This window comes from Schistocerca serialis, chromosome 7 (genome assembly GCF_023864345.2).
Source record: "Schistocerca serialis cubense isolate TAMUIC-IGC-003099 chromosome 7, iqSchSeri2.2, whole genome shotgun sequence".
NCBI lineage: Eukaryota > Metazoa > Arthropoda > Insecta > Orthoptera > Acrididae > Schistocerca > Schistocerca serialis.
The window spans coordinates 489,524,440-489,543,360 of NC_064644.1; the positions used below are offsets into that span (position 1 = coordinate 489,524,440).

General features: G+C 40.4%; 1 protein-coding gene across 1 annotated transcript in view; it reads right to left on the minus strand.

Moving 5' to 3' along the window:
• LOC126412325 (E3 ubiquitin-protein ligase SHPRH) overlaps positions 1 to 18,921 on the minus strand; it is a 257,671-nt gene that overhangs the window by 64,547 nt on the left and 174,203 nt on the right. The window contains exons 13-16 of the mRNA XM_050081845.1: positions 17,779 to 17,916; positions 16,769 to 16,974; positions 14,740 to 14,913; positions 692 to 855 (exon numbers count right to left, since the gene is read on the minus strand). Coding sequence (XP_049937802.1) covers positions 692 to 855; positions 14,740 to 14,913; positions 16,769 to 16,974; positions 17,779 to 17,916 — 682 coding nt within the window. The remainder of the gene's footprint in view (positions 1 to 691; positions 856 to 14,739; positions 14,914 to 16,768; positions 16,975 to 17,778; positions 17,917 to 18,921) is intronic.

Here is an 18,921-nt window from a genome sequence, read left to right on the forward strand (position 1 = left end):
AGTTGTTGCATCCCTGAAAAGCTCAGGTGGTGCAGAGAGCTCAGAACAACTCACACGAGAAGGGCGAAAAAACTATTTTGATTGTTTTCAATCTCAAGAAACTTCGCCAATGTCAGTATTGAAGTGTGAGAAAATATATTACCCATGGAAACACTGACTTGACAGCCTCTGAAGCCACAATCTAGGTAAAGGGGCTGCAGTTCTGACATAACTGAAAAACAAATGGCTGTGGATATGAAATGTACCTAAATATGGACCAAAGAAGTCACTTGCTGGATTCCAAGAAATATGGAAAGTATAAGGCAATGAGCTAATGATGGTGGGTAAATGACATGAGGAGAGACAGCTGGACACCACAACTGATGGAGGGAGCCTGGGGGAGGCTTTTACCCAGCAGTGGGTGACAAGTGGACTCTGCAGCTGCTGCTGATATGACAGTCAGCTGTACTTCATGTCGCATTACTTGAAAATCAACAATCTGTCTCCTTTTAATTTTATATATTTCTCAATGAAATTTGCCTTCTTATACTGCTACTCACAAGGAAATCTGATAACTTAGCAGTGATCCAACAGTCTATTAAATGTTACATAGTAATACGCATATTCCAACACCATTAGAATATGAAATACAACTTATACACTGATGCTTGAATATGGTGGCATGCTGGTGGATAATTCTTAGATGCCTTACATCTCAATACTTGCTCCATTTGAGACCACTGCCATGAAGTTTGTACTGCCTTGCCAAGAACAAGGCATTGTCCAACCAATGAGTGTCTTTCATCTTTTGTATGGACAGCAAATAATTTAGTCTCATATGTTTTTATAAGATTTTCACAAACACAAAGAGAACACCTGGAAAAAATAGAATAGCAAACAGAACTTTTAACTAGCAAAATTTGAGAGGAATATAATCTTATGTATGTTTAACATTATATGGGAAGCATCAATGACAAGTCAAACTATTATTTCATTGTTTACACAGACACATTTAATACTCTTGAACCAATCAAGTAAGTCATATTTGTTTACACATCATCCATATGAAACATGTTTCGTATACAGAGATTGCAATCTCACAATGAAATCACAAACAGGTCTCCTGAACTTCAGATCATTGAAATACAGAAAATCAGCTGACAGGTGTCTGCAATTTATAAAACCAGCACTAAATAAAAGATTTATGACTGCATACAAGAAGATAAATTTAAAATTACACACTGATGAATTGCTATCTGCTAAGACAGATATTGTGACAAACATCTGAAGCAGCTGCTCTTAAACACCCCAAGACAACACTTGATAGGCATCAATGAAAATCAAGATATTATACGGAATATTAGCTGATTTCATCATTACAGGTCACACTTCTTAAAAGATTTATCAAGACTCAGTCCATGTGAATACTGAAAGTGCTATTTCAGTGTCTGCCTCTGCTGTGGCAACTGTAATAACATCAGCATTCATATGGGCAATACAAATGAATTCTCAATAACATTAAATGACTTTTCACATGGAATTTTGCCAAAATCTTATTTCTGATGTGAAAAATAGTATTTGGAAAATGACAGCTATACTGTAACATGTGTTTAGTTTCGCTCACAAATTTTTTTCTCATATCAAAGATGTTTCCTAGAGTGTCATTATTTAGTACAAGTTGATCTTGTGTTAACAGTAGTGTCCTTTGTGATAGTGCTATTTTTTTGTGTTCCACCGATACTTACATTGGTAGAAATGGTAAACCACTAGGCTAACAATAATGCATATAGTACTGGTCCAGCCCCTGGAGGAAGATGAGATTACAGTTCCAAGTACATTGGAACTGGTCCACTCTGACATAAATGCCATGCTCCACAAAAAAGGTACTCTTAACCACAGAGGATGCACAAACGGCAGCAATCTTACAGAAAATTCGTAAAACTCTTACAAGCACTACTGAAGAAATTAAAAAAAAAAATGCTCTAAAAAAGTGTGTGTGTGTGTGTGTGTGTGTGTGTGTGTGTGTGTGTGTGTGTGTGTGGTGGGGGGGGGGGGACACTTTTGATATGATTTGTGAACAGTATCAAAGGTGAAACAGACTTACGATCCCTCATTTGTCTGTAATAAAAGGTCAGTGGTTACTGTACTTCTCCTTTTCTGCTTTACAAATACATCATCTTGGTTATGTTAGGTCCTAATTAGAAAAGAAGAATCATCATCGTTGCATTTTTTTTAACTTTATTTATGTCTTCAAATCACAGTCTCGTAGTTAATACGTTTATTTTTTTTTTTGTTTTTTTGTTGGGGTTATCAGCCCAGCAAATCATCCCTTTCCTCTTACTGCTCTCAACTGTACGATATTCCAATGTTACATTTTATACTTTCTACTCCCTCGCTATCATCATTTCAGAATAAGGGGTAAACTGTTTCAAACTCATCACTATCTCAGCCCTATTTCTCTCTACTACCAAATGTATGTAATCTCAGAAAACTAAAACTTTGTGATGTACTCTCCTTCAGTGTCCATGTGCAGGTACCTCCTCAGATGCAGAAAATTCCGGTTGTTCATGAGTTATACTGCTTATGAGAAATATGGGTCAGTGACCTTCACCACAGGTGCAAGTTTATCAAACTGCCTGCTGTGACCAGCTCATACGTTCTCGTCTCAAAGAATGTTGAACCACAATGAAGAAAGATGGTCAGAAATCATGCTCATCAAAAATGTCTACAGAGCCAGAAGCATTTGTTGTGTAAAAGCCTCTAAAAATCAGCACGATGACTTCCTTCTAGTCAGAATTACATGCACATCAGTGTCAATATGAGTATGTCACAGTGATAGGAGGATGAACAGACTTGTTGAGAGACACTTCCCCCACAATAAACTTTAGAAAATTGTTTATTTTAGAAACATTAGTATTCTTCCATTCCAACCCTAATGGCACATTTACACTCTTATAAATGTAGCTACAATGAAAAAGATGGTGAAGTAAAAAACATCTGTCATACTTTGGCTCTGAGCCTCTCACTACATCGTGTAATGTTCGTAGTCTAGCCTTACATCTTCCAGAGCTAAAACTGCATCACACAACTAGCTGAAACATTGATGATATAGATTGTGATGCTCCAAAGGTGGACTGTTGAGAAATTCAATTGCATCAAACAATCAGAGAGCTCACAATAGATGGCAAAATGCATGAACTTGCTGTTAAACACTCTGTGACAAACGTGTTCCCATACACGTAACAGAAGTAACAAAAACCCCTACTCTTGATCGACACCTGTATTATGGCAAATGATGAACAACAGGGATGCTGGTCACAGATGTTATATTCAAATTCAAAGATCAAATGCTATGAAGAATACTGGAAGCTGCAAAATAGGGTAAAGCAATACATTCAAAACGCCAAAATTAGGCAAGCTCAATTTATTGTGAGCAGGGAAAAGAGCCCTACGATTCTGCCGAAAAATCTCCATAGAAAAGACTAAATCAGGAACTATTATTCAGGTCCCAGTTGACACATTGTATGACTTTTTTTTCTGCTCAAGTCACCCCCCATGCTGCAAAGAATTATCACATACAAGAATCACAGAACACTGAACTAACCCTGACATTTTCTACCTAAAGCATATTAAAATAAACACAATAATAAAACTCTCTTCTGAAGCAACAGGCAACAACTTGATCAGCATGGAAAACACTCAATGGGAAAGAATGAAAATCCATGATCAGCTTTCGATTTCCAGCAAATTAGCATACTAACTGTCAAATCCAGAGACCCCAGAATATATTTTTCATAGTTGACTGACTGAATAGTTACACAAATCCAATTTCTCTGACAATTATTAGTCTGGTTTTTGTCAACACCAAAATATCATAGTACAGATTCTGCATTTATTATCGTAACTAATGACACGAAATATGTCACAAACAACCTCGAAGTCACAGTATTGACTCTGCCAGATTTTAGCAAAGCACATAAACTCATTAACTTTGCTATACAGCTCAGATCAATGTAACATCTGAAATTATCAGACTGTGTTGAAGTGATTTGAAAGCTACCTGAGTAAAGAGACAGTAGTATGTTGCTTGTAGGAATAAAATCACTTGTTAAAAGCACTTTCTCACGAAGTGGTGTAACTTTGGGTGGTCACTTCAACTGGGCAGGAAGTACTGCAGGAAGACTTCCACTTATCTCTACTTCTCCATTAGTTGTGGAATGTATTCTAATAACATTTGAAATGTAAACTTGTGCAAACATTCATTCTGGCAAATCTCCAGTATTGACATGTTAACCCGACATGGCACGAGCAGTGGAAACTACAGACGGTTAGAATTAATCATGAATACTTGAGGGTGTTACACTTGTAACACTTGTCTATCTGATTGTGTCAGTGCTTCACACACTCAGTGGGGACAGATGTGGCCAGAAGAGTAGTGAGACTGTTGCGCAATATGTCTACTTTGTCAGCTCCTCAGTACACATGCATCCCAGTATCTCGCATCAGAGGTTGAGTACCTGTCATCTCTTCCTGTTGTTGCTGTTCGCCTCTTCCAAAAAGCTGCCCTGCAGTCTGAGCTAAATCTATGCTTTTAAGGAAAAAACTGTAGTGCTTCATCTTGGCAACCTCGAACATTTTCCCCGTAGAAATACGGCCAGTTTTTCTTTCTGTCAAAATGTGAAGACACTGTTAACATCTTCATATATTCCATTCTTCATTTCTCATCCAGTTGTGGCACTCTCTTCATTACTCATGCTGTGTATTATCACATTTCTCTTCCCCTATCCCTCCCTCTTCTCTCACATTCATTCATTGCTCGAAATTCACTGGGTCACCCAAACCTGGTGAGTGACTTACGTCCACAAAAAAGTATACGAATGGAACAGTTATAATATTCATTTTGTGGCCTGTATTAGTTTTTGGAATGTAAGTTGTACTTATGCACCTGTCTTTAGTGGAGGATGGGAGCTGACAGTACGATCATGAGTTAGCAAAACCAACAAATACGAATATGTTATCATAGATGCAAACTGATCTGTATTGTATCCCAAGGACTGGGTTGTGTAAAAAAGTGACAAGTTCGTTGAGTGTTGACAATGTTGTGTCAAACACTTCATTTAATCCAATTCACTCAGTTTAATTGTACATGTCTGTAATTTGTCTTTGACGGTTTACTTTTTTCAATTATAGCTACTACTGTTTCCACTATTTGTGTTACATGCTGCTGCTCATTAAGAGAGTAACATTGGGAAGGATGGTAAATAAGGAAATTTTACTTACAATATTAGAGAAGGAAAGTTGCAGCTCACCATATAGCAGAGATGTTGAGTCGCGATAGGGACAACGAAAAGATTCACACACTTATAGCTTTGGCCATTAAGGCGTTTGTGAGCAATAGGCACACACACACACACACACACACACACACACACACACACACACACACATATGCAAATGCACCTTGCACACACGTGTGTGTGAATCTTTCTGTTGTGCCTATCGTGACTCAGTATCTCCGCTATATGAGGAGTAGCAACTTTCCTTCTCTAATATTGTCACATTCCATCCTGGATTTTCCATTGTTTGAAATTTTACTTGCTGTGCATATAGAGTACAGCAGGACCAGTACATGACCCATGTGGTAAATGATTTGGGCACACACTAGATGCACAATTCAGTGCACAGAGCAGCCTCCCTGACAGCAGCAGTGGTTCTAATCCAGACAGGCATAGAGTCAAATTGACCTCAAGTGACACGTACGGGTATACTCTTAGTATGTCTTATATGACTGCCTTATTAGGCCACTATAATCAACAAGTGACTTGGTAATTTTTAACAAGTGGTATGTCAATTTTAGCGCCCTGATAAAGTGGTGATATAAAACTTAATCAGAGGCTACACCACAGTCGCTGGCCTCAGACTGATTTATGTCACAGCTGGAGCAGTTACTTCTGTATTGTTTTGTGTCACTTCAGCTCTATGCCAATATTCATCAATTGTATTATCCCATCATCTTTCGGGCATATTCATGGGACAGCAATAACCATAACAGCAGGTGACTGGTGTTATGCTAGTCTCTGGGCAATCCATAACCAGATGTTTTCAAATAGCGTAAGTGATTGACACAAATATTTACGTGTAAACTGTCAGAGAAGTGAGAGCTGTGGAGAGTGCAGAGAGATCATTCCAGATAGTCTATTGTACAATGGTGTCAAGAATACGTTTTACTGGTCGAGGTGAGTGACTGAAAATGGAGAATTGAAGACTATAAGTGAATCCATTGTGCAGAAATAAATGGACAGTAGGCAAAGAATCTTACTGATCAATCCAATTAAAGCAACAGTAGCATGGAATATAACTGGTAAAAAGTCACCTACAGTCTCAGAAGAACTACAGTATGTATGGTGCAATTATTCATCTGTAGAAGAAATCGTCAGTAGCGATTTAGTTTGCCAAAAAGGATTTGTTTCAAACTACAATTTTTCTCTACAATAATTTTGTAACGTACCTCTGAAAGTGTATTAAAAGTAATAAATGCTGTTACAGTGCATCAGACATCATTATGTTATCTGTCAGATAGTAACTGGAAATATTTCCACTTCACCTACCTACATTTAAGCATTCCTATTAAGTGTGATATACGGGAGGAAAATAATTGCTGTAATGAAGAGAAAGAGAAACAGAGAGAGTGGAACATGCACACATCACAACTACAGGTAATGTGCCATGTACTTTTAATAGCTGTGTAAAAAGAGTACAGAGTATAAAAACTGTCTTCTGAAGCAACAGGCAACAACTTGATCAGCATGGAAAACACTCAATGGGAAAGAATGAAAATCCATGATCAGCTTTCGATTACCAGCAAATTAGCATACTAACTGTCTCATCCAGAGACCCAAGAATATATTTTTCATGGTTGACTTAAAATCAGGAGAATGTCTATCACAAAGTTGTTGCAATTAGTTAGTTAAGACAGTTGTGAATTTCAGAACTTGTTCTTGTGTACATGACAAGAATAAAAGTTTTTGGTTGACTTCACATTTAGAAATAAAAGCTGTGAATATAAGGTACACTTCTATCACTCACTTCACAAAATGTAATACTGTTGTTGGTTCTTGCAGTGGAGCAGATGTGATTAAGAAAAGACAGTTAGTCAATATTTTGTATTTTGTTCATTAAATGGAACAGTTAATCTTTGTATTGTTTATCCAAGCTCTTCCGCTTCCTCATTATGGTGTAATATAGGATTGTGGTATTAGGGAAACATGATTGATTAGTAATTTACAGAGAGACTTAGAACTAATTATAGTCAGTGTAATTCTAAAGTTAAGCATTAGTACAAGTTACATACTGTAGACAGCTTTGCAAGCAAAAGGGGAACTTGTACTTTAGCTTTGGACTTTGTGGAATGTGAAAGAGAGAATATTATGGCTGCACATTACCACTGAGTAGTTATCTTCAATATTAAAATATAATTTCTGCTGTTATTGAAGTTATGTGTAGCAAAGTAACACACAAGTCACTGAACAGAATTTCACATCTTAACAATATTATGAAAAGGATAGTTGGTACTCACCATATAACAAGATGCAGAGTCGCAGATAGACACAACAAAAAGACCATCAGAATGTGAGCTTTCGGCCAACAATGCCTTCGTTGAAAATAGACAAAATACATGCGCGCGCACACGCACACACACACACACACACACACACACACACACACACACACACACACACACAAAAGAAGTCTTTGGCTGCTGTGCCCCAAAGTGAGACTGCACAAGGATTGCAATGAAACGGAAGAGACAAAGGTCACAAATGAATGTATCATAGAATTAACTGAAATATGGAAAAGTTTGAAGGAAAATAAAGTGGAAGTGTTTACAAATGGGGAAGGTGAGGAGTGCACAAACAGAAGAGGAAGTTCTTATATTTGTGGTTTATAAACGGGATGATACGATATGTGAACAAGAAATAAGGCAAGAGGTGAAGTATAAGTAAAAGATCTGAATGCTATAATGAAAAGGACTGAAGATTTACTACCATGAAAGAAAGTTGTGCAAAAAATGGAAAAGTGAACTACTTGATATGGAGGCAGCATTTTTGAAATATCAGGAGAGTGGTGAACGGAACAAAAGCAGATATGAAAGAACAAAAGAATGAGATGGGTTAAGGAGCAAAAAAGATGAGGATGAAGATAAAATTTTAGTGACAGTGATGAGAAGCCAGATGAAAATATCAAGTGATGTACAGAATGAAAATTCCAGTGAATATGAGGAGGATGAAATTACTACACATTGGTCATACTCGACAACTAGCAACACTGCCAACTGAAGGAACTATGAAAAATGATCTATTGCAGGATGAGATGAATGAAGGAAATGATAAGATGTCTGCCATCTCGTTACTCATAAATTTCTTTTAAAGTTACTCCAAGAATTCATAGCTATGTATAGATGTTTGTAAACATGCTCATGTAAGCATGTCCATGATAGGTCCAAGCAAAGCTAATGCACTCCATTCCACAGTTCCCTGGTGCTTTAACTTCCACACACTATGGGATGTAACTTTACACTCTAATTAGATGATGCATCGACAGCAACAATTTTTTTTATGCTTTCATTAAGTATAAAAATTATTTTCAGTCTTTTATTAATAAAACATGCAATATGGCATTTTCAAACATGCCAGGAAGTGAATCTTACTAGAGATAACGCATTCCGATACTTTTAATGTATTGAACTGTACAGTTTTTATAATCTTGACAAGCCAATTTTTCTCACAATGTTATTGGGCACATAAATTTTTAAATCTATCTGACTTTTACTTTTATGAATATAATAGAGGGAAACATTCCATGCGGGAAAAATATATTTAAAAACAAAGATGATGTGACTTACCATACAAAAGTGCTGGCAGGTCGATAGAAACACAAACAAACACATACATACACACAAAATTCTAGCTTTCGCAACCAATGGTTGCTTCGTCAGGAAAGAGGGAAGGGGAGGGAAAGACGAAAGGATGTGGGTTTTAAGGGAGAGGGTAAGGAGTCATTCCAATCCCGGGAGCGGAAAGACTTACCTTAGGGGGAAAAAAGGACAGGTATACATTCGCGCGCGCACGCACACACACACACACACACACACACACACACACACACACACATATCCATCCGCACATACACAGACACAAGCAGACATTTGTAAAGGCAAAGAGTTTGGGCAGAGATGTCAGTCGAGGCGGAAGTACAGAGGCAAAGATGTTGTTGAAAGACAGGTGAGGTATGAGCGGCGGCAACTTGAAATTAGCGGAGGTTGAGGCCTGGCGGATAACGAGAAGAGAGGATATACTGCAGGGCAAGTTCCCATCTCCGGATTTCTGACAGGTTGGTGTTAGTGGGAAGTATCCAGATAACCAGGACGGTGTAACACTGTGCCAAGATGTGCTGGCCGTGCACCAAGGCATGTTTAGCCACAGGGTGATCCTCATTACCAACAAACACTGTCTGCCTGTGTCCATTCATGCGAATGGACAGTTTGTTGCTGGTCATTCCCACATAGAAAGCTTCACAGTGTAGGCAGGTCAGTTGGTAAATCACGTGGGTGCTTTCACACGTGACTCCGCCTTTGATCGTGTACACCTTCCGGGTTACAGGACTGGAGTAGGTGGTGGTGGGAGGGTGCATTGGACAGGTTTTACACCGGGGACGGTTACAAGGGTAGGAGCCAGAGGGTAAGGAAGGTGGTTTGGGGTTTCATAGGGATGAACTAAGAGGTTACGAAGGTTAGGTGGACGGCGGAAAGACACTCTTGGTGGAGTGGGGAGGATTTCATGAAGGATGGATCTCATTTCAGGGCAGGATTTGAGGAAGTCGTATCCCTGCTAGCTGTCATAATGGAGGTACTGTTGCTTGTTGGTGGGTTTGATGTGGACAGACGTGTGAAGCTGGCCACTGGACAGATGGAGGCCAACGTCAAGGAAAGTGGCATGTGATTTGGAGTAGGACCAGGTGAATGTGATGGAACCAAAGAAGTTGAGGTTGGAGAGGAAATTCTGGAGTTCTTCTTCACTGTGAGTCCAGATCATGAAGATGTCATCAGTAAATCTGTACCAAACTTTGGGTTGGCAGGCCTGGGTAACCAAGAAGGCTTCCTCTAAGCGACCCATGAACAGGTTGGCGTACGAGGGGGCCATCCTGGTACCCATGGCTATTCCCTTTAATTGTTGGTATGTCTGGCCTTCAAAAGTGAAGAAGTTGTGGGTCAGGATGAAGCTGGCTAAGGTAATGAGGAATGAGGTTTTAGGTAGGGTGGCAGGTGATCGGCGTGAAAGGAAGTGCTCCATCGCAGCGAGGCCCTGGATGTGCGGAATATTTGTGTATAAGGAAGTGGCATCAATGGTTACAAGGATGGTTTCCGGGGGTATTAGATTGGGTAAGGATTCCAGGCATTCGAGAAAGTGGTTGGTGTCTTTGATGAAGGATGGGAGACTGCATGTAGTGGGTTGAAGGTGTTGATCTACGTAGGCAGAGATACTTTCTGTGGGGGCTTGGTAACCAGCTACAATGGGGCGGCCGGGATGATTGGGTTTGTGAATTTTAGGAAGAAGGTAGAAGGTAGGGGTGCAGGGTGTCGGTGGGGTCAGGAGGTTGATGGAGTCAGGTGAAAGGTTTTGTAGGGGGCCTAAGGTTCTGAGGATTCCTTGAAGCTCCACCTGGACCTCAGAATGGGATTACCTTGGCAAACTATGTATGTGGTGTTGTCTGAAAGCTGACGCAGTCCCTCAGCCACATACTCCCGACGATCAAGTACTACGGTCATGGAACCCTTGTCCGCCGGAAGAATGACGATGGATCGGTCAGCCTTCAGATCACGGATAGCTTGGGCTTCAGCAGTGGTGATGTTGGGAGTAGGATTAAGGTTTTTTAAGAAGGATTGAGAAGCAAGGCTGGAAGTCAGAAATTCCTGGAAGGTTTGGAGAGGTTGATCTTGAGGAAGAGGAGGTGGGTCCCGCTGTGACGGAGGACAGAACTGTTCCAGGCAGGGTTTCTATTTGGATAGTGTCTTGGGGAGTTGGATCATTGGGAGTAGGATTAGGATCATTTTCTTCGTGGCAAAGTGATATTTCCAGCAGAGAGTACGAGTGTAGGACAGTAAATCTTTGACGAGGGTCTCCCAATCCGAAACCTCTGTCCTATCCAAAGGCCTCACCTTCAGCCCCACTCCCAGATTCAACCAAACAGCCCTCATCAAAGATTTACTGTTCTACACTCGTACTCTCTGCCGGAAATATCACCTTGCCACAAAGAAAAATGATCCTAATCCTACTCCTAATGATCCAACTCCCCAAGACACTATCCAAATTGAACCCTGCCTGGAACAGTTCCGTCCTCTGTCACAGTGGGACCCACCTCCTCTTCCTCAAGATCAACCTCTCCAAACCTTCCAGGAATTTCTGACTTCCAGCCTTGCTTCTCAATCCTTCTTAAAAAACCTTAATCCTACTCCCAACATCACCACTGCTGAAGCCCAAGCTATCCGTGATCTGAAGGCTGACCGATCCATCGTCATTCTTCCGGCGGACAAGGGTTCCACGACCGTGGTACTTGGTCGTCGGGAGTATGTGGCTGAGGGATTGCGTCAGCTTTCAGACAACACCACATACAAAGTTTGCCAAGGTAAACCCATTCCTGAGGTCCAGGCGGAGCTTCAAGGAATCCTCAGAACCTTAGGCCTCCTACAAAACCTTTCACCTGACTCCATCAACCTCCTGACACCACCGACATCCCGCACCCCTACCTTCTACCTTCTTCCTAAAATTCACAAACCCAATCATCCCGGCCGCCCCATTGTAGCTGGTTACCAAGCCCCCACAGAATGTATCTCTGCCTACGTAGATCAACACCTTCAACCCATTACATGCAGTCTCCCATCCTTCATCAAAGACACCAACCACTTTCTCGAACGCCTGGAATCCTTACCCAATCTATTACCCCCGGAAACCATCCTTGTAACCATTGATGCCACTTCCTTATATACAAATATTCCGCACATCCAGGGCCTCGCTGTGATGGAGCACTTCCTTTCACGCTGATCACCTGCCACCCTACCTAAAACCTCTTTCCTCATTACCTTAGCCAGCTTCATCCTGACCCACAACTTCTTCACTTTTGAAGGCCAGACATACCAACAATTAAAGGGAATAGCCATGGGTACCAGGATGGCCCCCTTGTACGCCAACCTATTCATGGGTCGCTTAGAGGAAGCCTTCTTGGTTACCCAAGTCTGCCAACCCAAAGTTTGGTACAGATTTATTGATGACATCTTCATGATCTGGACTCACAGTGAAGAAGAACTCCAGAATTTCCTCTCCAACCTCAACTCCTTTGGTTCCATCACATTCACCTGGTCCAACTCCAAATCCCTTGCCACTTTCCTTGACGTTGACCTCCATCTGTCCAATGGCCAGCTTCACACGTCCGTCCACATCAAACCCACCAACAAGCAACAGTACCTCCATTATGACAGCTGCCACCCATTCCACATCAAACAGTCCCTTCCCTACAGCCTAGGTCTTCGTGGCAAACGAATCTGCTACAGTCCAGAATCCCTAAACCATTACACCAACAACCTGAAAACAGCTTTCACATCCCGCAACTACCCTCCCGACCTGGTACAGAAGCAAATAACCAGAGCCACTTGCTCATCCCCTCAAACCCAGAACCTCCCACAGAAGAACCACAAAAGTGCCCCACTTGTGACAGGATACTTTCCGGGATTGGATCAGACTCTGAATGTGGCTCTCCAGCAGGGATACGACTTTCTCAAATCCTGCCCTGAAATGAGATCCATCCTTCATGAAATCCTCCCCACTCCACCAAGAGTGTCTTTCCGCCGTCCACCTAACCTTCGTAACCTCTTAGTTCATCCCTATGAAATCCCCAAACCACCTTCCTTACCCTCTGGCTCCTACCCTTGTAACCGTCCCCGGTGTAAAACCTGTCCAATGCACCCTCCCACCACCACCTACTCCAGTCCTGTAACCCGGAAGGTGTACACGATCAAAGGCGGAGTCACGTGTGAAAGCACCCACGTGATTTACCAACTGACCTGCCTACACTGTGAAGCTTTCTATGTGGGAATGACCAGCAACAAACTGTCCATTCGCATGAATGGACATAGGCAGACAGTGTTTTTTGGTAATGAGGATCACCCTGTGGCTAAACATGCCTTGGTGCACGGCCAGCACATCTTGGCACAGTGTTACACTGTCCAGGTTATGTGGATACTTCCCACTAACACCAACCTGTCAGAAATCCGGAGATGGGAACTTGCCCTGCAGTATATCCTCTCTTCTCGTTATCCGCCAGGCCTCAACCTCCGCTAATTTCAAGTTGCCGCCGCTCATACCTCACCTGTCTTTCAACAACATCTTTGCCTCTGTACTTCCGCCTCGACTGACATCTCTGCCCAAACTCTTTGCCTTTACAAATGTCTGCTTGTGTCTGTGTATGTGCGGATGGATATGTGTGTGTGTGCGAGTGTATACCTGTCCTTTTTTCCCCCTAAGGTAAGTCTTTCCACTCCCGGGATTGGAATGACTCCTTACCCTCTCCCTTAAAACCTACATCCTTTCGTCTTTCCCTCTCCTTCCCTCTTTCCTGACGAAGCAACCATTGGTTGCGAAAGCTAGAATTTTGTGTGTATGTATGTGTTTGTTTGTGTTTCTATCGACCTGCCAGCGCTTTTGTATGGTAAGTCACATCATCTTTGTTTTTAAATATATGACTTTTACTTTTTTTTTATCATTTGACATTGTTTCTCTGTGTCACAACATAAACTTTATATTCTGTCTATATTCATATTGAACATATGTAAGCCTTGATTTGTCATCTTTTATTACATACAGCTGTCACTTGTAACACACTAGCAGAGCAGCAAGTTACATATTTAGCTTTTTCTGCGTTTTCCCATAGTTTAAGTCTTAAATTCCATGTTTGATTTTGTATTTAAGGAGTGTAACTCGGGGTTTTAGTCAATGTAAAGCATAGATTGGTGCAGTCTGTTGCACAATTGTCATTTTTTTTAAGGTGAGCTATAAAGCTCAGTAAGGAGTCAGCCCTGTCGCTGATACTTCAGGACAGAAGCAAGTTGCATATTTAGCTTTCTGTGTGTGCTTTTATAGTTAATACTTCTTAAGTGAGTAATACTAGGATGGATAGGATGTATGCTTGATGCATGCGGATGCAGTAGGGGCTGACTGAACTTCACTAACAGCTGAAGCAACCTTCTTTTTAGCCACAGTCAGCCATCTTCAGGCTGGTGCCTTGGGGTGCGGCACTGGCAGGTGTCACCCATTTTACCCACGGGCTCTGCTGCCAAGGAACCTCACAATGTAACAAACGTGGGGTCTGCCATCACTGTGGAGGGACTGGTGGGTCATAATGCATCTACATCTCTCAAGGCAGAGAGACTACGTGGAGGTTGGGTGTCTGGCATCACGCGCGAGTGTATACCTGTCCTTTTTTCCGCCTAAGGTAAGTCTTTCCGCTCCCGGGATTGGAATGACTCCTTACCCTCTCTGTTAAAACTCACATCCTTTCGTCTTTCCCTCTCCTTCCTTTTTTCCCGATGAAGCAACCTTGGGTTGCGAAAGCTTGAAATTTGTGTGTGTGTTTGTGTGGTTTTTATTGTGTCTATCAACAGGCCAACACTTTCTATATTTTCATATACTTATCTGTGCATTTATAACTTACTTCTTCTTGTTGGCTGAATAACTGCGTAAATGACATTCAACACTTTCATTCACCAGTTTTGGTACTGGAGATACTTTCAGTGATTCTAGCCTCTTAAGACAATTCTTCCTAAGATCATTTAGTTCTTCATCCCATCTGCACAGTTGATATTCAATGCTTTTTAATGTCTTCAGCCTGTAACAAAAGGTGAAATGAGATTACTACAATTACTATTTTGTACGCATTCAGAGTGTTTTCATGAATTTAATAATAATAATAATAATAATAATAATAATAATAATAATAAAGGTTACACTTCTATGTTTCTTGTGTTCTAATGAGGTTAAGAGCTCCAAAAATATCAGTATTTATCTGATCTATAGCTTACAAACTGCTTTTATTTATAGCAGATAGTGTGGTTCAGTTACACTGTAAGTACAGTCCACACTCTGCCACAGAAATTATGGATATAATTAACTACGAATACCAACAGCTTCTGCAGAATATTAATAGCTCAACAAAATTATAGGTACTGGAAAGATACGCATGCATGAACAATCACACATTTATCACATAATAACATACTTAGTTATCCTTAACTCATGTTTTGGAAAGTTCTCTTGACAGAATGTACCATTTTCTAACTCATCAATCATATTACAGAAAACAGAAATATCAAAATATTGTTAACTGCTATTTCCTGTATCCGAATCAGTGTGATTTCGCAGTTCACCTTTGTTCTCTTTGTGGATGATTCAACTATTTTAATGAAGCTCATATCTTAGAATTAATAAGGTGCCTTAGCTAAGTTAGATTTGAAGTACACAATTTCGGCTGTATGAGAATTTACTTTGCATACTTCCATTCATGCCAGAGCTCACTAAGCACCTAATGTGGCAAAGTTTTCAGATTGACTCATGTAAATTTCTGTGGGACAGTTCCTCCTAGCCTGCTGAAGTTGATCATGGCACAAAATTTAAAATTGTTGTTTTATATTTATTTACATATCATTAGCAGTGTAACATAATAATTTTTTATAATGTTTAGTGATTAAATTGTATTCCACTCAAATAAAATGTATAGCTTTGTCTTCTTTACACATCCCAAGAGATGCTTCTTCACAGGATCCACATAATGCAACTTATTAATGTAACAGATAAACTTTAAACACTCAAAAATGTACGTAATTTTGTTTTACTTTGTTGCAATTATGTGCTGTACAGAGCTGATCACAGTATAAGGGGTGCTCAAAAAGTTTCTGTTCAAAGGCCATACGGTCTAGAATTGTTATGCCAATACGGCAAAATTCCTGTGAGCAATCCACCAAGTTGAAGATACCTGTTTGGTAAAATACCATGTCCTGCTGCATGATGAAGTCCGTAACTGCTTGATGCACATCCTCAGCTGACACGAATCTTCAACTCTTCAAGGCCTTTTTAAGGGACCAAAGGACAGATAATCGCGTGGCGAGAGATCGGGACAGGACGGCACATGCTTGAGTGTCTCCCACTTGAATTGGCATAACTTCTGCGTTACAACATTTGTGATACAGAAGCGCCGTGTCGAACTGCAACCAGCACCATGCCACAACAGCATTTTTTGACAGCCATGTTGCCCCATACATAGTCTTCCATTCCGATGGCTGTCTGCTGATGTTCGTCCTTTGGCAGCCCAAGAAAAGAATATCAGTATGTTGGTCCTGTTTGGACATAACGTCACCATACGAGGTCTGTTCAAAAATTCCGGAACATTCATAATTTTGCACATATGGTGTGTTGGAGTGAAATGCGGCTGGAATGCCACACCTGCATTTGTGTGTGTGTGTGTGTGTGTGTGTGTGTGTGTGTGTGTGTGGTCTACTGTGAACGAAGGCCTTCCTTCTCTCTCTCTCTCTCTCTCATAGAAGAAACTGCTTATTAGGAATGGCTAGTATCTGAGTATGTTTTCCAAACCTATCTCATAAAATCTGTAGACACATATAACGAAACTGCAGACTATCAGAGAAGTAATTAAAAAAAATCTTATCATGCAGAGAGGATATCCATTTTACCTTTCCAGCACTGATTTTGCTTCAAATTTGGTCATTTTATCAACAAGATCATTCCTCACACGACTAACAAACTCATCTTCATGCCCTTCTACAATAACGTATTGTATGAGAACTTCCCACCATTCGCCCCTGGCCATTGATAAATCCTTGGCACATTCCTCCACGTCTTTAGACAGTGAATCAAGCTGTTCATAAGCTGCCTCACCCTGAAACAATTTTTCTTAAATTCACCTTTTATTGCAACAGGAAGACTTTCCTCTATAGGCTAAATATAACTGTAGAAAATATGATAGTTTGTGCCACAGACAATTTAATCATATTGTATGTAACACATCTAAACAAACAGTTATAGCACCCATTAACATGCGATTATCATTATTAGCCTGAACTATTGAAACAGCTATTGTACGGATTGGACGAGTTCTCAGGAATGCATGTGAAAGAGATGCATATTACTGTGATAAAAACAAAGAAATTGTCACACTGAAAGAGGCAAATTAAAGTTTTTTAAGGTCACTGACAGTTACAGAACAGTTTATTTACAAAAAGTATACAAAAGTGCAGAATTTTCTATGAACGTAGGGAATGGGACAATAGGCATAGTTTCCTGTTTCTAAGTACTGACATTTAAGAGTATGGAAGAAATTTGACAATATACTTTGTTCCTTGCTTTTAGATAAGGATGCAAATAACAGATTTATGGCACACAGTAAATAATGTAATAAGAAGCAACAAAAGAGTGAAATGGATGAGACTGAACTAAACACCTTGATACTGAAACAAAATCCAGTGAACAAGGATTACAAGAAAGAAAGAGAGCAAAAGAAAAGTACAACTAAATCAAAAGAACATCTGCTTCAAAATGTATAGGAATAAAAAAATAATTTAATAATTTTACATAAGGTGGAAAACAGAAATTTAATTTCAATAGGATAAATGGTATGAGACTGCAGAAATGTATGGCACAGTAAAAACTTATTCTTCATTAATGATGAATTTAACTGCCAAACCTGAGAGTCTCTTTTACTTATGTATTCCTCTTCAACAGTCTTGCACTGAGCACGTAAATCTTCACATGTCAGATTGAGAGAGCTAACATGCTGATGCTGTTCCAAAATTTCTGCGAAGTTATGTAATGTGTGGATCATCTGAAACAGTTCACAAAACATTAATGTATTAATAGAATGAAATTTTCACTCTACAGCAGAGTGTGCGCTGATATGAAACTTCCTGGCAGATTAAAACTGTGCACTGGACCGAGACTCGAACTCCCGAGTTCGAGTCTCGGTCCGGCACACAGTTTTAATCTGCCAGGAAGTTTCATTAATGTATTATTTACAAAATTAAATAAATGTATTACCTAACAAATTCAACACAAAAAGAAATAAAACTCAGCTGCTTTATATTACGATTAGGAGTACCCACTTTTAAGATAATTTTGTTACTCCATTCATCACCTTTATTCTCGGTTCTGTTTATTTCAGGTCAATCAATAGACTATTTTTATGCTAGTTGTCTACACTATTTATATTTGAAATGATAGAAACAATGGTAAATCCAGGATGGAATGCAACAATGTAACTCATCCATCCCTATACAACCCCTGCTCCCAACCCCTTACCTCATGGCTCGTATCCCTGTGATAAACCTAGATGCAAGACCTGTCCATACATCCTCCTCTGGTCACAAACATCACCTATCCCAACAAAGGCAGGGCTACCTGTGAAACCAGTAATGTGATCTACAAGCTAAGCTGCAACCACTGTGCTGCGTTCTATGTGGGCATGACAACCAACAAGCTCTCTGTCTGCATGAATGGTCACTGACAAACTGTGGCCAAGAAGCAACTGGACTACCCCATTGCTGAGCATGCCACCCAACACAACATTCTTCATTTTAATGACTGTTTCACAGCCTGTGTCATACGGATCCTTCCCACCAACACCAGCTTTTCTAAACTCCTCAAGTGGGAACTCTCCCTGCAATACATCCTACATTGCCGTAGCCCTCCTGACCAACCTCCGTTAGTATTGTCCCCACCCATCTAGCCCCTTCCCTGTTCCCATTCCAGCACTAAACAGCCCTCTATTCCACCAACACACCCAGGCTTTTTTCTTCTCTCCGTCTCTGCTATCCCTTCCCCTCTCTCCCTG